Source organism: Myotis myotis, unplaced genomic scaffold, assembly GCF_014108235.1.
Source record: "Myotis myotis isolate mMyoMyo1 unplaced genomic scaffold, mMyoMyo1.p scaffold_m19_p_2, whole genome shotgun sequence".
NCBI lineage: Eukaryota > Metazoa > Chordata > Mammalia > Chiroptera > Vespertilionidae > Myotis > Myotis myotis.
Genome location: NW_023416324.1, coordinates 157,539,852 through 157,560,194, shown reverse-complemented (window position 1 = coordinate 157,560,194; position 20,343 = coordinate 157,539,852). Strand labels below are relative to the sequence as shown.

At 38.5% G+C, this 20,343-nt stretch overlaps 1 protein-coding gene across 2 annotated transcripts in view; it reads left to right on the top strand.

The window, feature by feature from the left end:
- RABL3 (RAB, member of RAS oncogene family like 3) overlaps nucleotides 1–15,325 on the top strand; it is a 45,867-nt gene extending 30,542 nt beyond the window's left edge. The window contains exons 4-8 of one of the 2 annotated variants that reach the window (XM_036349197.1): nucleotides 433–547; nucleotides 5,409–5,559; nucleotides 9,779–9,850; nucleotides 13,533–13,571; nucleotides 14,150–15,325. In XM_036349197.1, coding sequence (XP_036205090.1) covers nucleotides 433–547; nucleotides 5,409–5,559; nucleotides 9,779–9,850; nucleotides 13,533–13,571; nucleotides 14,150–14,215 — 443 coding nt within the window. In that variant the 3' untranslated portion in view covers nucleotides 14,216–15,325. The remainder of the gene's footprint in view (nucleotides 1–432; nucleotides 548–5,408; nucleotides 5,560–9,778; nucleotides 9,851–13,532; nucleotides 13,572–14,149) is intronic. The other variant, XM_036349198.1, reaches the window with a different exon arrangement.
- Nucleotides 15,326–20,343: the final 5,018 nt, after the last annotated feature.

The window sequence follows — 20,343 nt, the reverse complement described above, 5'->3', positions numbered from 1 at the left end:
CTGTGACAATACTGTGCAGAGTGCAATACTATGCAGAGTGCAGTTAGCTTTTTGAATGCATGTAATTTCTTATATACTTGAAGTATTTTTTATTCTCTTTTTTGATGAGGTAGTTCTGCAATTAGGACCAGACAGAGTAGGCACACATTAAGTGTTGAATGAAGAAAAAAAAAGAAAAGACATTCTAAAAGTTTAATGACATTTTATAGAATTTTTAGAAGTTAGACTGACAAAGGAAATTTGGTAGATTATTTGTAAGAACTTGTAGAAGAAATTTTAAAATAATTGTGTCTGCGTAGTATTATACATACTACTAGAATGCTAGGTTCACTAAGCAGCTCATTGCTTGTTATTTTATAGGTCTCACTTTGCCAATTCGGAAATGAAGAAGAATTGTTCCTGTACTGACATTATTTTCTCTGATTATTTTAGGTATTATTTTAGTACACGACTTAACAAATAAGAAGTCATCCCAAAACTTGTATCGTTGGTCATCAGAAGCTCTCAACAAGGATTTGGTGCCAACCGGAGTCTTGGTAACAAATGGGTAAGCCCAAATTACTTCATAATTGGTTTGAAATGTTATAGCAAGCACAAGAATGCACCCTCCAAAATAACACTTTGTAAGATGTTTGATTTGCAAATATTTTCTCCCAGTCTGTACATTGCCTTTTCATTCTCCTAACGGTGACTTTCACAAAGCAATAGTTTGGCATTTCTAAAAGTCTAATTTCTCAGTTTTTTCTTTTATATTTTATACTTTGGGTAGGTATCATGTGTAAGAACTCTTGGCTTAAGTCCAGAACATGCAGATTTTCTCCTCTGTTTCTTCTAGAAGTTTTATAGTTTTAGGTTTACTTTTAGATCTGTGCTCCTTTTTGAGTTACTTATAATGTGGAAGGTTTTAGTTGAGGGTGACTTTTGCATATGAATGTCCAATTGTCACAGCACAATCTATTGACAAGATTAATCTTTCTTCATTGAATTGCTTTTACTCTTTTGCCATAAATCAGTTGACCATATTTATATGGGTCTATTTCTAAACTCCCTAATTCTATTCCATTGCCCTGTTTGCCTATCCCTTCACCAATACTACAGTCTTGATTATTGTAGCATTATAGTAAGTCTTAAAATTAGGTGGTGTGATTCCTCCAATTGTTTAGCTAGTCTAGTTTGCCTCACCATATAAAATTGAAACCAGCTTGTCTATATTGGCAAAAATTATGCGTGGATTTTTATTGGAATTGCAATAAACCTATAAATCAAGTTAGAGAGAATATTTGTTGCCTCTTCTAATCCGTGAGCACAGATGTTTTACTTCAAAACATCTTCAGTGATAATCCTAGATATGATATCATTTCATCTGTGTACTTCAGTGTGTAACTTTAAATATTAAGAACTTTTTGAACATAACCAAAATGTAATTGTCATACTTAAAATTAACAATAATCCTTTAATATAGAATATTATTTTAATTTACACAAATGTCTTGTAAATATTGGTTTATTCAAATCTGTATCTAAGTAAGGTCCACTCATTGTATTTACTTTCTTTTCATCTTAACTTCCCCTTCCTTTTTTAATTTTTATCTTTTACCCTCTAGCAGTTAATTTTTTGAAAAAAAGATGGCTTGTTTGTCTTGTAGAATTTTCTGTATTCTGGATTTTGTTGATTGCTTGCTGATAAGAGCTGTTAAATTTGTTTCTCTGAATCCTAAATCTTCTCTAAAATGGTAGTTAAGTATAGCGATCTGAAAGATGCAATTTGTGTGTGTGTGTGTGTGTGTGTGTGTGTGTGTGTGTGTTTGCCAAAGTTAAATTGGATGTAAGGTTTAATAAAAGAGAGAAAAAATGGAAGCTAAAAAAAGATATGAGAACAAATTATATGTGTATTTCAATATGTATGTTATGATACATATATAATACATATGCTAATGTATAACACGTGCAGCATGTTATATTATATATGTAATATATGTGTTGATTTGCAAGAGATTATGCAAGACTACAAGTGGCAGAGATATATGTGTATTAAAGATGATGTTGGGTGAACTGTATACAAAAATTTGAATATGAACCATACTTAGTGAGTATAGGAAAATAAAATAGTCCTAACGGAGGACACTCTCAATGCTTTATTATCTAATAAAGCAGATTTCAGTTTTAGACAATTTCTCCTAAATCAGGGATGATATTGGCAAAAAGAATCAAAGGTCTTGAACTCAAGCTATTGTTGGCTTTGTTGCAATAAATAGAATGGTAATATTTTTATGAAATGGGAGTTAATAGTTCAAAACAACTGTGTTGCAAGGTTGAATAGTAACTGAGGTTCTGCAAGATTATTGTAAAAGGCAAAAAAAAATAATAATTTTGTACACACACCCCTAATTTAGATTATTCAAAGAGAAAGGGAAATAATATCAAAGGAAGAAAGACCGCTATGCTCAACTGGCTTGTATTGATTGGATTGTGCAATATTGATTTACTGTCATCAGGTGTTTGAAACCAGATTTTGCTGACCATTGTAAATTGAGCTTATAACATGTCAAAAATTCAAATCTTTTATTTCTCATATGTGAATAGAATTTAAATTAATTCAACAACGTTGGGCTCTATGTTCCTTTTATTTATTTTTTTTATTTTATTAAATCTTTATTGTTCAGATTATTACATTTGCTCCTCCTTTTTTCCCCCCATAACTCCCCTGCACCCAGTTCCCACCCCACCCTCTGCCCTTACCCCCCCACTGTCCTCATCCATAGGTGCACGATTTTTGTCCAGTCTCTTCCCGCATCTCCCACACTCCTTTCCCCCCCCAAGAATAGTCAGTCCATTCCCTTTCTATGTCCCTGATTCTATTGTAATCAACAGTTCATTCTGTTCATCAGATTATTTATTCACTTGATTCTTAGATTCACTTGTTGATAGATGCATATTTGTTGTTCATAATTTGTATCTTTACCTTTTTCTTCCTCTTCCTCTTCTTAAAGGATACCTTTCAGCATTTCATATAATACTGGTTTGGTGGTGATGAACTCCTTTAGCTTTTTCTTATCTGTGAAGCTCTTTATCTGACCTTCAATTCTGAATGATAGCTTTGCTGGATAAAGTAATCTTGGTTGTAGGTTCTTGGCATTCATCACTTTGAATATTTCTTGCCACTCCCTTCTGGCCTGCAAAGTTTCTGTTGAGAAATCAGCTGACAGTCGTATGGATATTCCCTTGTAGGTAACTGAGTTTCTTTCTCTTGCTGCTTTTAAGATTCTCTCTTTGTCTTTTGCTCTTGGCATTTTAATGATGATGTGTCTTGGTGTGGTCCTCTTTGGATTCCTTTTGTTTGGGGTTCTCTGCGCTTCCTGGAGTTGTAAGTCTATTTCTTTAACCAGGAATGGGAAGTTTTCTGTCATTATTTCTTCAAATAGGTTTTTAATATCTTGGTCTCTCTCATCTTCTGGCACCCCTATAATTCGGATGTTGGTACGCTTGAAGCTGTCCCAGAGGCTCCTTACACTATCTTCGTATTTTCGGATTCTTTTTTCATTTTGCTTTTCCGGTTGGGTGTTTTTTGCTTCTTCGCATTTCAAATCTTTGCCCTGATTCTTGCACTCCTCTGGTCTGCTGTTGGGAGTCTGTATAGTATTCGTTATTTCAGTCCGTGTATGCTTAATTTCTAGTTGGTTCTTTCTCACAACATCGAGGGTCTCATTAGATTTCTTGTAGATCTCAATAAGTTTATCGGCGGCTTCTAGACAGTTCTTGAGAGACCTTAAAAGTGTGGTTCTGAACTCAATATCCTCCATTGACAATTTTGTCCTGTTTCTTTGACTCCGCATTTTTTATGCTTTCTTGGTGCACCCCCTAGTGGTCTTTGTGCACAGTCTTGTTGAGTTAAGCCTTGATTGTTGTAGTTAATACTAGGGGGATTTGACCTCCAGGCCAACTGGCTGTGAGAATCAGCTGTGTCTGCAGTGGGAAAACTTCTGTCCTCTGGGGAGGTGCTAATCTAGCCTTTTCCTGAGGCTATCTGGCAAATGGCTCAGCACAGGGCTTGGGCGGGGCGGGTGGGTCGCAAGGGATCAACAGGGCGGGTGGAGGGAGCAGTTATGGCTGCTCTCAGTCCCATCCCCAGAGGCTCTGCCTCTCAGAGTCCCAGCAACAGCTGCAAACCTTGGAGAGAAAGCTGCCCTCCCGTTCCGACCGATGCCAGACAGTCCTGCTTCTCCCATTTGAGTCTGGGTCCCTAGAGACTCGCCCAGAACTAGAGCTCAGAATCTGAGACTCCCTCCCGATTGAAAACGACAACCGCGCCCTCAGCCACCAGCCTGCTCCGCACGCACCTCCACACCTTTGTATTTTCCGCACTGCGCCTCCTCTGAGTCTCGGTATGCTGTTCTCTTTCCTTCTAGTTGAAGAATTTCCCCGCAGCCAGTCTTCCTGTGGTTCTGGGCAATGTCCGTTCTGTCTTTTAGTTATATTTTTGAAGTGGTTGTTCGAGGCAGCAAACTCCGGTGTTTACCTATGCCACCATCTTGGTTTTTTCCAGGGCCTTACCTCTATGTTCCTTTTAGTTATAGAAGGAATACCACTCTATCCTTTGTGTAGAAATAGAAAGAAAGAATTTTAAAGAACTGTAGTGCTGGTACAATTGTTATTGTACCAACAAAGAGAGGTAACTAGCCCAAGGTTATACAGTGACCCTAAGGCATTTGTATTGCTTGTCTTTGGTCTCCCTGTCCTCTGTCTCCCACAGCTCTCATATCAGGACAAACAACTGTTTGTTATTCAGTTCTTTCCTTTTACTATTCGTTTTGTGATTTAGCTGTTTCTTCCCTTTCTATGTATTGAAACCATCTTAGGTTGATTTATTCTGGCCTTTAGCATCCCTATTTCCTGTTTTCCTTGAACAATCTATTTTTCATTGTAATTCATAGACAGAAATATGTATGGTAGTATAGAATTTATTTATAACCTTGCAGATACCCAGAAGCTTGTCATTTTCCCCTCTGACACAAGGCTTGAGTACCATGCTAGTTTCCAGGGTTTTCTTTACATTGAGGTTTGAATCCACTCTGTGCATCTATACAGAAAAATTCCTGAGCCTTAGGAGATAGAGCTTTGGGAGAAGTCAACTCAACCTACCTTGGTATACCTGGTGGGCACTAAGTTATTCAAGTAGTCTATAAGGGCTCATAGGCACAAATTTTGAGTAGTTAGATAAATAGTTGGAACTCTGTAGATGGTGAGGATGGATTGTTAAATAAACAAGTAGATGGAAGAAATTAGGAGAAAAATACATTTATAGGTGAGTCAGTGAATGATCAGTAAAATAGTATAAGCTAGCTGCATTTAAATATTATACATCTACATCAGAAAGGTAAATTCTATTCACCTCTTCATTATTTATCACAGGGATTATGATCAGGAACAGTTTGCTGAGAACCAAATCCCACTCTTGGTAATAGGGACTAAACTGGATCAGATTCATGAAACCAAGCGCCATGAAGTTTTAACTAGGACTGCTTTCCTGGCTGAAGATTTCAATGCAGAAGAGATTAATTTGGTGTGTATTTTCACTAATGCATGTTTGTATTATTGTCAGTTGAAAGTGAACCTGAAGACTTCACAAGTCATATATTCTCCCAAAAGAAGCTTTATACTTGAAGTCAGGCTATTTTGGTTCTACTCCAAAATATGGTGCATATTGGAATCAACATAGACTGTCAGATGGGCAGTCACTTCAGTCTCTTTATATGCTGATCTGTTGGAATGTTTAAACTTTGTTCTATGAATAATGTAAAAATCATGGGCTTTTTCTTTAAAAGATTTTTAAAAATCACCCTAAAGTCAAAATAAGTAACTTAAGGTGACAAAGAAAGATTGTGATACTGTACCTTGATTATTCTTGCTTTAGAAAAGCCTCTTAGTGTTTTGAATTACAGAATTTACCTTAAAGGGCAAACAACTAGACAAGTGAAAAAATTACAACCTATAAACCAGGAGTGCTTCATAGGCATTCGTTTCTATACACTCTTACGTGTATACGGACGATTGAATCCCTTCCTGAGATATTTAACTCAATTAGAATTTGGTGCTAAAAAGGCTAAGAAAAGTCCTCATATAAACCAGTTGGTGTTGCCCAGAGAAAGATATGTCATTGCTCACAAGTAGGATTTGTGCAGCGTATATGGTGCACTGGCATTCAGACATGTGGTGGTCGTAGTGGTTTAATAATACCAGTTGCTACCATTTATTATTTACGTGCCAAGCACTGTTCTGCTTATTTACATGCGTTATCTCACATGCATTCTCTTCATATCATCTCTATAAAGTAGGCATTATTATTATCCCCATTTTAAAGATGAAGACTAGTAGCAGAGAGAGGTAACTAGGCCATAGTTACCCAGTCAAAGCAGGCACTCTGACTTCGTAGCCTGTGCTGTATAATTAACCCTATTTTCCACTTAATTTTCCTACAATTAACATTTAGAATCTTGGAAAGAACTCTTAGAAATCACCTAGATTAACAATTACCCAAAGCTAACTGCATATTCATATTACCAGCAAACAGTACCTGTGAAAATTTTTTAATAACTGCCCCATAGCAGGAGCTTTTTATTCATAAGGTCTGGCAGGAGGACCAGGACTCTAGTTTAACAAATAACTCAGGTGATTCTAATGCCCTTACTCTGAGAGTCAACATTTGTGAACACTGCTTTGGTTCAACCACCTCTACCCCCATAATTGAATCAGCTTCTGTTACATTCTACTTGGCAGTTAAGGTACCTTATTTCTCTCAACTGCCACCATGGAATATTCAGTGTAAATGCCCCTGGTGGTCAGCACTGGACCATAGGTTACAGAAGATTCCTGCTCTTTAGAATATATAATCTATATATATAAAAGCCTAAGCGACCATTACGACCGGTTGACCAGAATGACCAGTTGCTATGAAGCACACTGACCACCAGGGGGCAGATGCTCAACATAGGAGATGCCCCCTGGTGGTCAGTACACTCCCACAGCAGGAGCGCCACTCAGCCAGAAGCCAGGCTCACCTCTGGCAAGCACAGCTGCGGTGGTGGGAGCCTCTTCCTCCTCCACAGCAGTGCTATGCAGCCGCGAGGCGCTCAGCCCTGGCCTGGCCTCCTTCCCGGGCACCTTCCCCTTCGGCACTGCTACACCCCTTGCGGGATGTCGGACTGCCGGTTTCAGCCCGATCCCTGCAGGCCAGTCCGACATTCCCTAAGGGGTCCTGGATTGAGAGAGGGCGTAGGCCAGGCTGAGAGACCCCACCCATGCATGAATCCATGCACCAGGCCTATAATATATAATGCTGAGGTTACTTCCTTTGAAAATTATTTCCAAAGTGAAATTTACCATTACATATACTTAATTTGTTCCATTAATTACTTTCAATGTGTTTTGGGAAGTATCTGTTTATAGTGGTTAAATGTATGATTTCCTACTTTATTTGCAAAGTCAGGGCCAATTGTTAACAAGATGTAAAGGTACTCAAATGGTGATACTTTGGTACACAGTCTCCACAGAGTTCACATACAACATACTTTTGGCCTTCTATCCGTGTATGGCCTTGAGGACACAGCAGGAGCGACATGGGGGTCTTGAGTATACAGGGAACTAAAAAATGAGGAAAATTGGTTAAGAATTTAAAAAAGAGATCAAAAAGACTCAGCAAGTAAATATAAAGCCTCAAATAATAAACTAGTGTAACAATATTAGTGCTAGCATCTTTAGTTACTGTATGTATACATCAAAGAAGGAATCAGAGTTACCCTCTTGTACCTGAAAAATGTCAGTGTTTAAATTCTAGATAGGGAGAAGATTACTTACTTTTTTCAAATCCTGTTAGGCTTATTGTGTCTAGTGCAATTTTTTTCTCTGTTATGCATTTATTTCAAAATGGTCATATTAAAGCATCTTCCCTGGTTATTATTCCTTTCTCAAGCTTAGACAAGCTATTTAGAGCTATTAATTTTCAGGTTTTGCGCTCAGCCGTGATCAATGACAGATGGCTCTTTCAGCCTTAAAATTCTTATCCTGAAATTATAGAATTTCTCTAGCCTGGTCAAGCTTAAATTGTGCAGCCTTAGAATTGAGTTTTTGGGAGGTTTTATTTATTTGTTTGCTACTTGGTTTAGATTTTGTATTTAGTACTGCAGCTCTACTTGGAATCATCTTCGAAGCCTTTCAACATTCTGATGACTATTTAATTAGTATCCATTTTGTAAAACATCTAACACAGGTCCATTTAAGGTTTGTCTCTTACATGCCTCAACTGCTGTATAAATGTATTCAAACATTTTTTCAAATACAATAGTTTGCATAATAATATTTCAGCTTATTTAATCTATATATGGAATTATCTTTTATATTAGGTGCTTGTGTCTGAAAATTCAGTCTGAATAGCATTTTCTTGGAATGAAGAGAGAAGGGAACTAATATTTCAGTACCTGCTATGTGCCAGACATGCATTAACTCATTTAATTTTCACAGAAATCCTATGGGATAAGTATCGTTATCCCCATTTCATAAATGAACTACACTTTAAAGATTTAGTAACCTAACCAATGTCACACAGTCTAGAAATGTAGAGACAGATATTCAGATTCAGAGCTTGCTGGCTTCTAGTATTCTGTGATCTTTGAAACATTTGTTAGAGTCTCTCTTTTTTTGTGGTTTTGAAAATGTATTACAGATTCTGGCCAAAATTAAAAATGTGAGCCTTGAAATGTTATATATGGATAAAATAAGTGACTGTTACAAAATTTATTGGAAAGGAGTCATGTGGGCTTAGAGAGTACAAATCAATAAATGCAACACCAATAATTTCAGAATATCCCAAGGGACACAGCCTGAAAGACAAATATCATTCTTGTAAAGCAGCCTACATGATATCCTCATAGTTTGGTCTTATGTGCCATTTGAGTTAGAAATCAAAATATTCTGTATCTTAAGGTGGCAAGTCAGTAATGACAAGCAAAGGAAACACAACCCTGGAATTTCAATAAAAGAATAATAAGCCTTTTAAGGTCTTTACTAGTCATTATAATGATTTAATGTTCCAGATTGTTTTGTTTCCTCTGGGCTTCATTTTTAAAAATCCTATTTAATAGTAATATATCTCGTTCATTATTGTTTCTCTAACTAGTGTTAATAATAATGCTTAATGATATTTAATAATAACATTGTCTATTATTATAAAAAATATATCTATTATTTATTATCACCTTTATGGCCTACCAAGAGATGTATTGCCTTGTGTTTAGTGAGTGAGAAATCCCTGGCAACTGTTATGTTTGTTCTTTGCTCCTCTTAACTCCTTATTTTCGTGCTTCCTACTATTTGTATGAACTGCATAGAACTTAGTTGAGCACTGGTGAGTAACTAGTGCTAAAAAGTAAAGTGTTGACTTTTTAATGGCTTTATTTCTGCTTTTCAGGGTAAATGTAGGTGGGTCACCTGATTAGTATCTTGGTTGTATTATTAAGATATTAGTAATCCTGTCTTCCTTTGTGAATTAATTGATGTACATATTGGTTCACTGTCTTCTAAAATTGCTCAAATAACAAAAAGTGTCCTTATCTTCCTCTAGCACTTCCCTCTATGCTGTGTGCATCATAATTTAAAAATAACATGAATATTTTATGAGAGTATTATGCCTAATATTTTACTATAGAAATGTGCAACAGGAACATTGATAACTAACAAGAGCTATGTTCTCTAGCTTTTAATCATAGGTCTTATGTTTTATCTTCTAGGATTGCACAAATCCACGGTACTTAGCTGCTGGTTCTTCTAATGCTGTCAAGCTCAGTAGGTTTTTTGATAAGGTAATGGCCTCAATTAAGTTATTTTTAAATTTAATTTATATATTATGAGAGTTTAACTTTTTTTATAGAATGCTTTGTCCTTTTATGCCTTCATCCTGAATGTCACAGGCTGAATAATACTTGTTTTGATCTCTCTTATCTGTTGGTATAATTGCTCAAGGCCTGCTGACGTATTTATACTATCACCAGTGTTCTCTAGCAAAGGATGAAAGCTACTGAATTTAAATGGGGTTTTTTAATAAGATACCTAATTCCACTTCTTAGAACTATTTATGTTTCCCTAATTTCTATCTCTTTTTGTACTTATTCACCCCTAAGCCCTACAAAAGACAATGAACTGAGGAGATTCTACTTAGTTAAAGCCCTGAGTTCATTTTGCTCTCCCAGCTATTAATAGTTCTTACTATTACTTTTAAGATAATCTTCTTGATTCCCTATTGTTTCCCTATCATAAACTTTTGCATTAAAGTTATTGACTCTTGCTCGCATCATCTTATTGTAGACTGAAAATGTAGAATGACTCAGCATGCTAGTAAATTAGAGCACTGTTTGTCTTTCTTTCACAAGTCCTTACAGCTGCATTGCACGTAGTATTGACCGAGCTTAAGTTGCTTGCCCAATGCTGACATTGTGTAGTAAAGTAAAATAGGATGTATTTCTGTATGCTATTGAAAAAGATTAATTTCTGTATTATATTTCCTTTTAAGTGTAATCTTCCAAGAAACATTTTTCTCATAGATCTTCTTTATGAATCATTTTTCTTTTAGCAATTTAGGGATTTAATATTTGGCCCTTTATCCAATATGTCAGCAGAGATAAAGCTCCAGACCCTCCCTATTTAATGAGATCACAGGGAAATTTTTGCTTCATTGCAGAACTTCCCAAATGGTGTGTCGCAAATACGGCACAGCTGTACTGAGATATTGATCCACTCATTTCTCTGAGCAGCAGAGCTCCTCGAGCTGGGTGATTGGCAACCTCCTCCATTTACCCCAGTGTGCTGTACAAATATTAGCATTTTCTAAATGGGATGCACTGCAAGAAACCACATTTTCTGTTCACATTATTTTCCAACTTAAAATGTAAGAACTTTGATTAGTTTAGATCCCTGATCCCATCTGATACAACATACTATCCCCTAAGAGCAACATCTTATAGATCTGTGTCTGACATGGAAAGATCTCACAATATACTGTTTAAAATTTTAAATAATTTAATAATTTTAGAATTGAAATATTAAATGTAATGTTATATCTTAGAGAAACAATGGGTTATAGACTAATGGGACCCAAGTTGTCTGTCAAGGCTTTTTTTTTTTCTTTATTGATTTCAGAGAGGAAAGGAGAAGGCGAGAGAGAGATAGAAACATCAATGATGAGAGAGAATCATTGATTGGCTGCCTCCTGCACACCCCACTGGGGATCGAGCCCGCAACCCAGGCATGTGCCCTTGGCCAGAATCGAACCTGGGATCCCTCAGTCCACAGGCTGACGTTCTATCCACTGAGTCAAGCCAGCCAGGGCAAGGTTTTATTCTTAAAAAATCAGAGGGAACTTGATGAGTTTTAAGAAGAGAGCAAGATTTAATAAGAGGACATTGCAAGTTGAGGGCAGGGAGTTATAAGCAAAAGCAAAAAGGTAACTTCTCTAGTCGTTGCCTAAATCACAACCAAAAGTATGTGGATTAGGACGTTGGCCAGACCTCCAGACTGAGGTGGTTGCCAGAAACCAAGGGATTTGGCAGCTAAATTTCACCCAGTTTTCTATACATCATATCTGTGAGAATTTTCCCCCCATTGATTTTAGAGGGAGAAGGGAAGACGGAGAGAAACATCTGTGTGAGAGAGAGACATCCGTTGGTTGCCTCCTGTATCCGCCTCGACTAGGGATCAAACCTGCAATCCAGGAATTGAACCTGCAACCCTGTGGTGTACCAGACTGCCCTCCAACCAACTGAACCACACTGGCCAGGGCCCCAAGAATTTAATGTAAAGATTTCTTTTCCAAGAGGGAATCTGACTCCTCCTGCAGACTCCCTTGGCTAGTAGTAATTCTTCCCTACTCTAGAATGATAGGATTTTCCTGTCCTGCCCCAGAGAAAGGAAAGAGAATCAGTCCCTTCTTGCTCTCTCTAAGACCAAGTATTTTGAGATGTATATTGGTCATGAACCAGCTTTCCTACCTCAGGGACCAGTGAATGTAACCTTACCCCAGGTCTCTTGTGGCTAACAGTGACTCAGCCATAGTCTCTAAGATAGAAAAATCCAGCTATTTTGGCTGTCAGGCCAGTGAGAGTAAGCTAACACAGGCCTGGAAGAAGATGCTCAGCATTTATTCAGGGGAATTTTTATTTTCATAATTCTAGATTCCAGTGTCTTAATCTCCAGATAATCTGTATCTTATTGATTAAAGTTTCTTAATCACAACAGCTCTGGCTAAAGAAAACAATACTGCCTATGCAATCATTGTAGTTTCTCAAGTGTTAGAACAGAATTTGTTATTTTTTAAAATGTGTTTCATAATAGGAAAACGTGGTGCTCCTTAAACTCACAATTTAGGGCATGCCGTTTGAGGGTTTCTTTATCATAGACGTGATGGATTTGTGCAGATGCACCCACTGCTTTACAGTGTTTCTCCTGTTGACCAAATACAGACAGTTCTGAAACTGCTGAATTACGGGTGTAGATTAAATCCATAAAAAGACGCTACTTGACACTATTGATGTTGTGTCATCTGTCTCCATGGAGGCTCTATAGAATTTATCACTGTTTTTGCTAGGGGGATGTGGTGGTTCATTGCATTACACAGACTCCTCTTTAAGGAATAGCTGTACTATTAGTAGGCAGGTGCTTTGCATTTTTCTTATGAATTCTGTTTGGTACCTTTTAGGACTGACTGCTGGGAAGCTTAGAGCCAAATTTCCTCTTATCCTATCTAGTAAAGGGGGAATATGCTAATTGACCCTCGCACCGTCACAAAGATGGTGGCACCCACAGCCAATAAGGAGGGAATATGCTAATTGACTGCCACACCATCAGAGATGGTGGCACCCACAGCCACAAGATGGCAGCACCCAGTCCCCTCAGCCCACCTGCCTCCTAGTCCCCAGTCCCCTCAGCCCCAAAGCTACCCAGGGCCGGCCCGAGGCACAGGCAAGCCTTGGATGGCGGCTGCCCAGTGCCCTGGGCCAGCCTGAGGCTTGCGCTGCCGGCAGTGGCAGCAGCAGAGGTGTGATGGGGCATCACCTTCTCCTGATCGCCGGGTCGCCTCCCTCCCCTGAGGACTCCCGGTCTGTAAGAGGGGGCAGGCTGGTCTGAGGGACCCCCCCCTCCAGTGCATGAATTTTCATGCACCAGGCCTCTAGTATACTAAAAATTGCATGGGGGAAAAAATTGCATGAATCAAATGTCATTCTCTGATTACTTAGTCATTTTTTTTTAATTTATTTTTTCATTTTTTTTTTTAATCTATTAGTACTTTCTGGAATGAGGCAGGCTCTTAGGAAATAATCCTACAATCCTGATCTCATTAGCACCAGATTCAACTCACTATACCAGATGCCTATAGCTATTGAAAAGACTCTTAGTTTGGATATATGCCTTTTAGTCCCCTGAATGGCCATTATAATTAGCCACTTTTTCCAGATCTGTGTACTAAACTCTTAAAATCTTTGTTTCTCACAGGTCATAGAAAAGAGATACTTTTTAAGAGACAGTAATCAGGTCAGTATCTATCTTTTCTACATAAAATGGGTTCTTAAATTTGTAGAGAGGTAATTTCCAAATTTATTTTCAGAAGTGGTTAAAAAAAAAAAAAAAGTCGGGGAAGTCCCTTTGTAAGCACAAGCAACTGACTTTTTGCTGTTAAACCCAAAAGAAAATAAGATCAAGGGAAAGTAAGAGTCCAAGAGACAATTAATTAATTAATTAATTAATTCCAGGAATAAGGTTACATTATAACATAATAAAATAAAATCATTTGCTTGAGACACCAAAGATATATATCCGAAGTCTATTACAAGCAAATAATTCATGTAAAGTCCAATAGGTGAATATTCTGAGATTCACCTTCATCCTCTCTGATTTAGATGACCCTGTCACCAATTTGTTGGCAAATGTTTTCCATTTTGGGAAGATGTATTTTTATTATTTAGTCTGCTGTGGTTTTCTGAGTAAAACCACAGACTGGTGGTTCTCTCAGGCACAATAGACAGACATTTTAAAGAAAAAAAATTTAAAGGCTATTAGCATTTGAACTCTGCCTACTTGAGACTTACTGTGATTATCTTTCTTGCCTACAGATTCCAGGCTTTCCTGATCGAAAGAGGTTTTGGGGAGGAACATTGAAGGGCCTTCATTATGACTGAATTATGTGCATCCTTTGGAAGAGTGAGAAAGCAGTGGCAATTTTTCACAGCATTCTTCTGGCTGTGTTAATTATTAATGGCTCAGCCTTTTAATGAAATCATCTTAAAATGCCACCCTTCACCCTCACCCTTTAATGGAAAACTAAAAGGAACTGACAGTGCGGGAGGTCTGAACTTCGTCCCCATTCTCTCTGTTCCTCACCTTTCTGTCCCTGTTTATAGATTATGTAAAAGCCTTATGGAAATATGAGATGTTGTCAAAATGATGCAGTAAATGAGCAGTGACAGAGTGCTGCAGAGAAAATTTACTCCTGCCTAGAACCGGAGCGTTTTTGGTAATTTTCCCACACGCCTTGCTGAAGGCTTAATTAAGCACTTCAAAAATGTATCTCTATTGTTTTACCTTCTGGAGGGGAAAGGTTATGTTAACCAGCCCTGAGTTGTCTACCCCAAACAATCTTTGTCATTTTCAAAGAAGCAAAATCATGTTATTTAATTATCTCTACCCTCATCACACACAAGGATGCCTAATAATAGCAACCCTTGTTCCCTCTCCTCTCCTTTGAAAATGGCTCAGTGGCTGGAAGAGGAGGACTAATGGCTGGAGTTAAATATAAATAGATTAATAATACATAGAGAACAGCAGTACCAGAAAAGAAGAATTCTGCAAGAAATTGACAGCTCACTAAATCCTTCACTCTTTAGGTAAAGCTGTCTGCACGATCACTGTTATCTGTTTGGAAATGGGTAAGGTGAAATCTAAGACCTGCACAAAGGCAGTAAGAAAGATTTGTAGCCCCTTCAGGTTTGCTTGTTTCTTAAAGGAAAAGTTAACTCCTGAAATGTCTCTTAACTATAGTCTATAAACTAAGAATCTTATTCTGTGTGTCAACAGTGTATTTATGGAGAGAAGTAAAAATAAGTTCCATAGCAACACATTTACATGAATTATAAATCAGAATTCTTGGATTTCATAAGCCAGAATTTTGGGGTGGTAGTTGTGTATATGGATAATTGTTTGTCACTTTTTTTACCCATCTTTTTTGCTTCTTTTATTCTCTCTGCCCTGGTTGTTCTTAAATATATAAACCTGGTTTACAAAAAATGTAATTTGCTGCCTTATTCAACACCTTTTCTCCCGCATTCTGGCTCTGGCTCTGATGCGGGACTCTGCACCCCTGATTTTGCTCTATATTAAAATATTATAATAATAATATTAAATACAGAGTTTCAGCTTCTCATTTTAAAACTAGGGGGAACAATAAATTCACTTTCTACTCCATTTTAATTACATTTCAGAAGTACTTGGAAACAAAGGTATGCTGAAAGAGAATGCTAAAATAAGAATATTAGAGAGTGCTTTTAGAAAGACAGTCTTTGGAATCTGCAAAAGGATGGTTAAAGCACTTTCATCAGCTAGAATATTCTCCATTCTTTCTTTGCATCCTCCCCCACAAGACTTTGTCCTGATTTCTTTTTTGACATAAAAGACAGCTATGCAAATCAGGATCTGTGTGTGGAATTTGGCACAAGTGTGTTGTGACCCAGGCTGCAGTTAGGAAGTAGAAACCAAATAAATACATAAAGACCTAAACCAACTTACAAATCAGTCAATAACTCTTTCTTTACCCTTCTTCTTCTTTCTTTCCCTTAATTAAAAAAAAAAAAAATCTATCCCAGTTTCTTTATGTTCTTCCTAATTAAAAAATAGTAACCCATCACCGGTGACTTTAAGGTCAACCTTGAAAAACTGACATTACTCCTCAACGCCATTTCTTTTTTACTGTCAGGCTTGACCCTGAATTACAGTTTTCTAAGAAAAAACAAAACTTTTAACAGCCTAAGTTTGTTGCAAGTATGAGTAGCAACAAATAAGGTTGTTTGCCAAAATGAAAGTTATTACCCAAAGTTTTTCAAAAAGAAGGCTTTGAAGCATTACAATTTGTGCTGAGACTTCCTGAGATCTGCTCATAAAAATTGCTCTTAAATAATAAGTGTAAGTACCAAAGTGCTTCCTAAAAAGTGGTAATTAAATCTTTAATTTTCTTACTAATGGAACAAGTTGCTATCAGTAGAGAAAGACTTTTTTTTTCCTGTTGTGATTTAAATGTCTAGCCAATGTCCTTACTCATTGTGGAGGCAACCAGATGTGCAGGCACATGGCCAGTCATCTGTCCCTCAGATGGTAAGACCCTTACTTGAAAAGGATTTGGGTTGGTCCTTCATCTTAGTGCTCTAAGAAGAGCTGCTCCCAAAGGGTTTGATCCATATCAGCTTTATCTTGGTTTCTCAGAAGTCCCTGAAATTGAAACACCCATGATGTAATCCAAGTGCCTTGACTCTCCTGCTTTCCTGTGCATTGTGAAAATTCACTGCATGTCCTGGGGCATTGGACTGAGATGAAGAGCTTCTAATTGCTGCCATAATCAGAGCATTTCAGTCTTTGTTTCAATAATGTGGGCTGTGCCCAAGCTGATTTTGCTCAGTGGATAGAGTGTTAGCCTGCAGACTGAAGAGTCCCAGGTTCAATTTCAGTCAAAGGCACATGCCCGGGTTGTGGGCTCGATCCCCAGTAGGGGCATGCAGAAGGCAGCCAATCAATGATTGTCTCTCATCATTGATGTTTCTCTCCCTCTCCCTCTCTGAAATCAATAAAAGTATATTTTAAAAAGTATTAATAGGGGACTGTCTAGGGCGGGGGGATAAAATGGACACATATGTAATACCCTTTGTAATACTTTAAGCAATAAATTAAAAAAAAAAAGTATTAATAATAATGTGGGCTGTAGCACCCAATGTAGGTAGAGCCTTGCTTGAGTATTTAATAAATCTTGGTTTAATTGAAATTTTTAAAGCATAGGTAGCATCTGTTTGAAGAAGATTAAAGGTCTAACAGGATGTCTGCATTGATTTAATATCTGTTAAAATTCAAAGGACGATACTGTTTTGGAGAAAGGAGGAGAAGGAAATAAAAAATTGATTTCTCTGTAGTCCCAAGACTGAGTTAAATCACCATAGTAGGAAAGGAAGGGTCCCAGGAAACCTTGCCCTGGAAGAACCCTGAGCCTCAAATACTCCACAATATGCCTGATGCAAAATTGGAGCTGGAGCCTGCAAGGGCTGCTCCAAAGAGTAGAAAGGGGATCTGACTTCCAGTTACAATTCATCACCTCCATTTAAGGACTTAAAGCAATTACTTTCAAACTCAAAAGTTAGTAAAAATCCTCTGAGTGTTTGTTTAAAATGCAGATTCCAGGAATTATCTGACCCCTGTCTCCCAGTGCTATGTGTGTAGGATGGGGCCAGGATTTTGTACAGTTGACCCTTAAACAACACAGATTTGAATTGCATGGGTCCACTTATACTCGGGTGTTTGTTTTCAACCAACAGCACCACATTTATTTTCTCAGCAGGCTAACTGCTAAGCTTTACCAAGGTCATCTTATATATATAAAAGCCTGAGTGACTGTAATGACCCAACGATCAGTTGACCAATCACTATGACACGCACTGACTACCAGGGGGCAGACGCTCAACACAGGAGCTGCCCCTTGGTGGTTAGTGCGCTCCCACAGCCAACCTCCCATAGTCCTCCCCCTCCCCCTCGACCGGCCAACCTCCCGCTGTCCCTCCTCTCTCCCTCTGGCCGGCCAAACTCCCAAAGTCCCTCTCACAAGCCGGCCAAGCTTCTGCTGTCCCTCCCCCACCTCCTTCAGGCCAGCCGGCCAGCCCTAATCACCCTGATAGGGACTGGGCGAAATGTCCCGATCAGCCCCGATTGACAGCCAGGCCGAGGGACCCCACCTGTGCACAAATTCAAGCACCGGGCCTCTAGTCAATAAATAATGGTGAAGAATGAAACCCCCAAACTCCAACAAAGGTGTACGGTCTTGCTCAGTGCCATAAAGTACATCAAGTAATCTATCAGTTCCATGTCTTTATTGGAGACATCTGTCCTAGAGTCCTCCATCCTCTAAGTCCATTTTGGAGTGATTGCCTGGTAAGCTCTTGCTGGGGTCCAACCCCAACAGGTCCAGGGGTCCCCAAAGGTGTGGACAGAGTCGATGAAGAAGGAATGACACAGAGGAAGCGTTCAGGTGATCATCATAGCCGGGTTCTCCTGTCAGGGTCTCCAGCCAGGTTCTGTAGCCAGTTCTCCAGCCAAGTTCTGTCTAGGATCTCCAGCCAGGTTCTGTAGCCATGTTCTCTCACTAGGTTCTCCAGCCAGGTTCGATCACCAGGTTCTGTAGCCGGGTTCTTCAGCCAGGTTCTGTCTAGGTTCTCCAACCAAGTTCTGTAGCCAGGTTCTGTCCAGGATCTTTTGCCATGTTCTCTCGCTAGGTTCTGTCTCTAGGTTCTGTGGCCAGTTTCTGTCCATGATCTTTTGCCATGTTCTCTCCAGCGAAGTTCTTCTGTCTCTAGGTTCTGCGTAGGTTCTGTGTCTAGGTTCTGTGTCCTGTTGTCTTGTTACATCTGTATTTATACCAGTTGATTCGAATCCTATCAATCTCTATTCCAAAGGTTAGGGCATTTCTTATCTCCATTCCAGGGAGTAAAGATTATGTAGCTTAAGCATGATTGTTCACAGTTAAAGTGATTAATTACCTGCCTGGCACTTAGTTAAGGGGTTTTATTCCCTCCTTAACTTCAGGGGAAAATCCCTACCTGGGGAAACAACCTTTCTCAGAGAGGTAACCTTAGTTAAAACACATAGTGCCAAGAAGGTGAGCAAACATATTAAGAACAGTATGCCATATATGCCAGGTCCCTTGAAACAGCAAGGATGGACCGGCTCCCAGCAAGCTCTCATTTGCATTATCTGGTATAATCCCCAGCTTCCTGCAGATGTTTTCCAGTTTCTTGGTGTGGCTAGCTAGGCGGTCTTCCAACTGGGATGAATTCACATACTCCTTCAGGAGGTACATGAGCACACAGATACTTTTACAGGAGTCATTTTTCAGGTCATCACTTTCCCTCTGTCCTTAAAAATTGAAACGCTTGTGAATGCACCTCAATGCTGGTTCTTATTTTCTACCTCTACTTTCATTGTCACCCTCCCCCACTACGGAAAAGGAGCATCTTATGAGTAGTACCATAGAAACATGGTATATTGTCCCAAGCTGTACGTGTCTTCAGGATGCCAACAAAAGGACAATTCTGGATATTAGTTTTACTTAAATAAGGACTTTTTTCCACTTCTTACAATTATTTTTTTAAATATATTTTATTGATTTTTTTACAGAGAGGAAGGGAGAGGAATAAAGAGTTAGAAACATCGATGAGAGAGAAACATCGATCAGCTGCCTCCCGCACACCCCTGACTGGGGATGTGCCTGCAACCAAAGTACATGCCCTTGACCAGAATCGAACCTGGGACCCTTCAATCCGCAAGCTGATGCTCTATCCACTGAGCCAAACCGGTTGGGGCACAATTAGTTTTTTTAAATGCAGAGCTCTTAAGGAAGAGTTCCAGAGAACAAAGCAAAGAGTTTTGGTGAGAAATATCCAAGGTTGTGACATATTCTTTCATGGGATGGCTTCTTGCTTGAACTGTCAAAATAGCAAAATAACATTTTTAGCAAATATAATTATACAGGCAAAGGTATGTACAATTAAAATTCTTACTTTCCCAACTCTTTCTGAGTAAATGAATTAGACAAAGTGCCTCAAAGTGAAAAGGTAACATTTAAATTCAGTGTTTCCCATAGCTATATAACCAAGCCTTTTTCAATCAGATTTCCAACTATTGCAACAAAATTAAAGAAGACCCTACTGAGTTTTTGATTGGCAGGTCATTAAAAATAACCTGTAATGGTAGAACACTATGTATTTATTAGTATTTAATTCAGGAGGAGAACTGAGTGACACCATAGCAAAATTCCTTCCAGGCATATCTACTATTTATATGAACACATTTTCTCATGCTTATGTCTGTAGAACCAAAAAATAAGCTTAAGTGATGCTGAATCTTGTCTCATTCTAAAAACAAGAATTATTAATTATGGATATAGGAATTAATGGGGGAAGGGAACCATCTACCTCATTAAAGAAGCATTTCTGGAAAGACTTTACTTTGTATATTTAACTAGAGGCCCGATGCACAAAATTCATGCAAGAGTAGGGCTTCG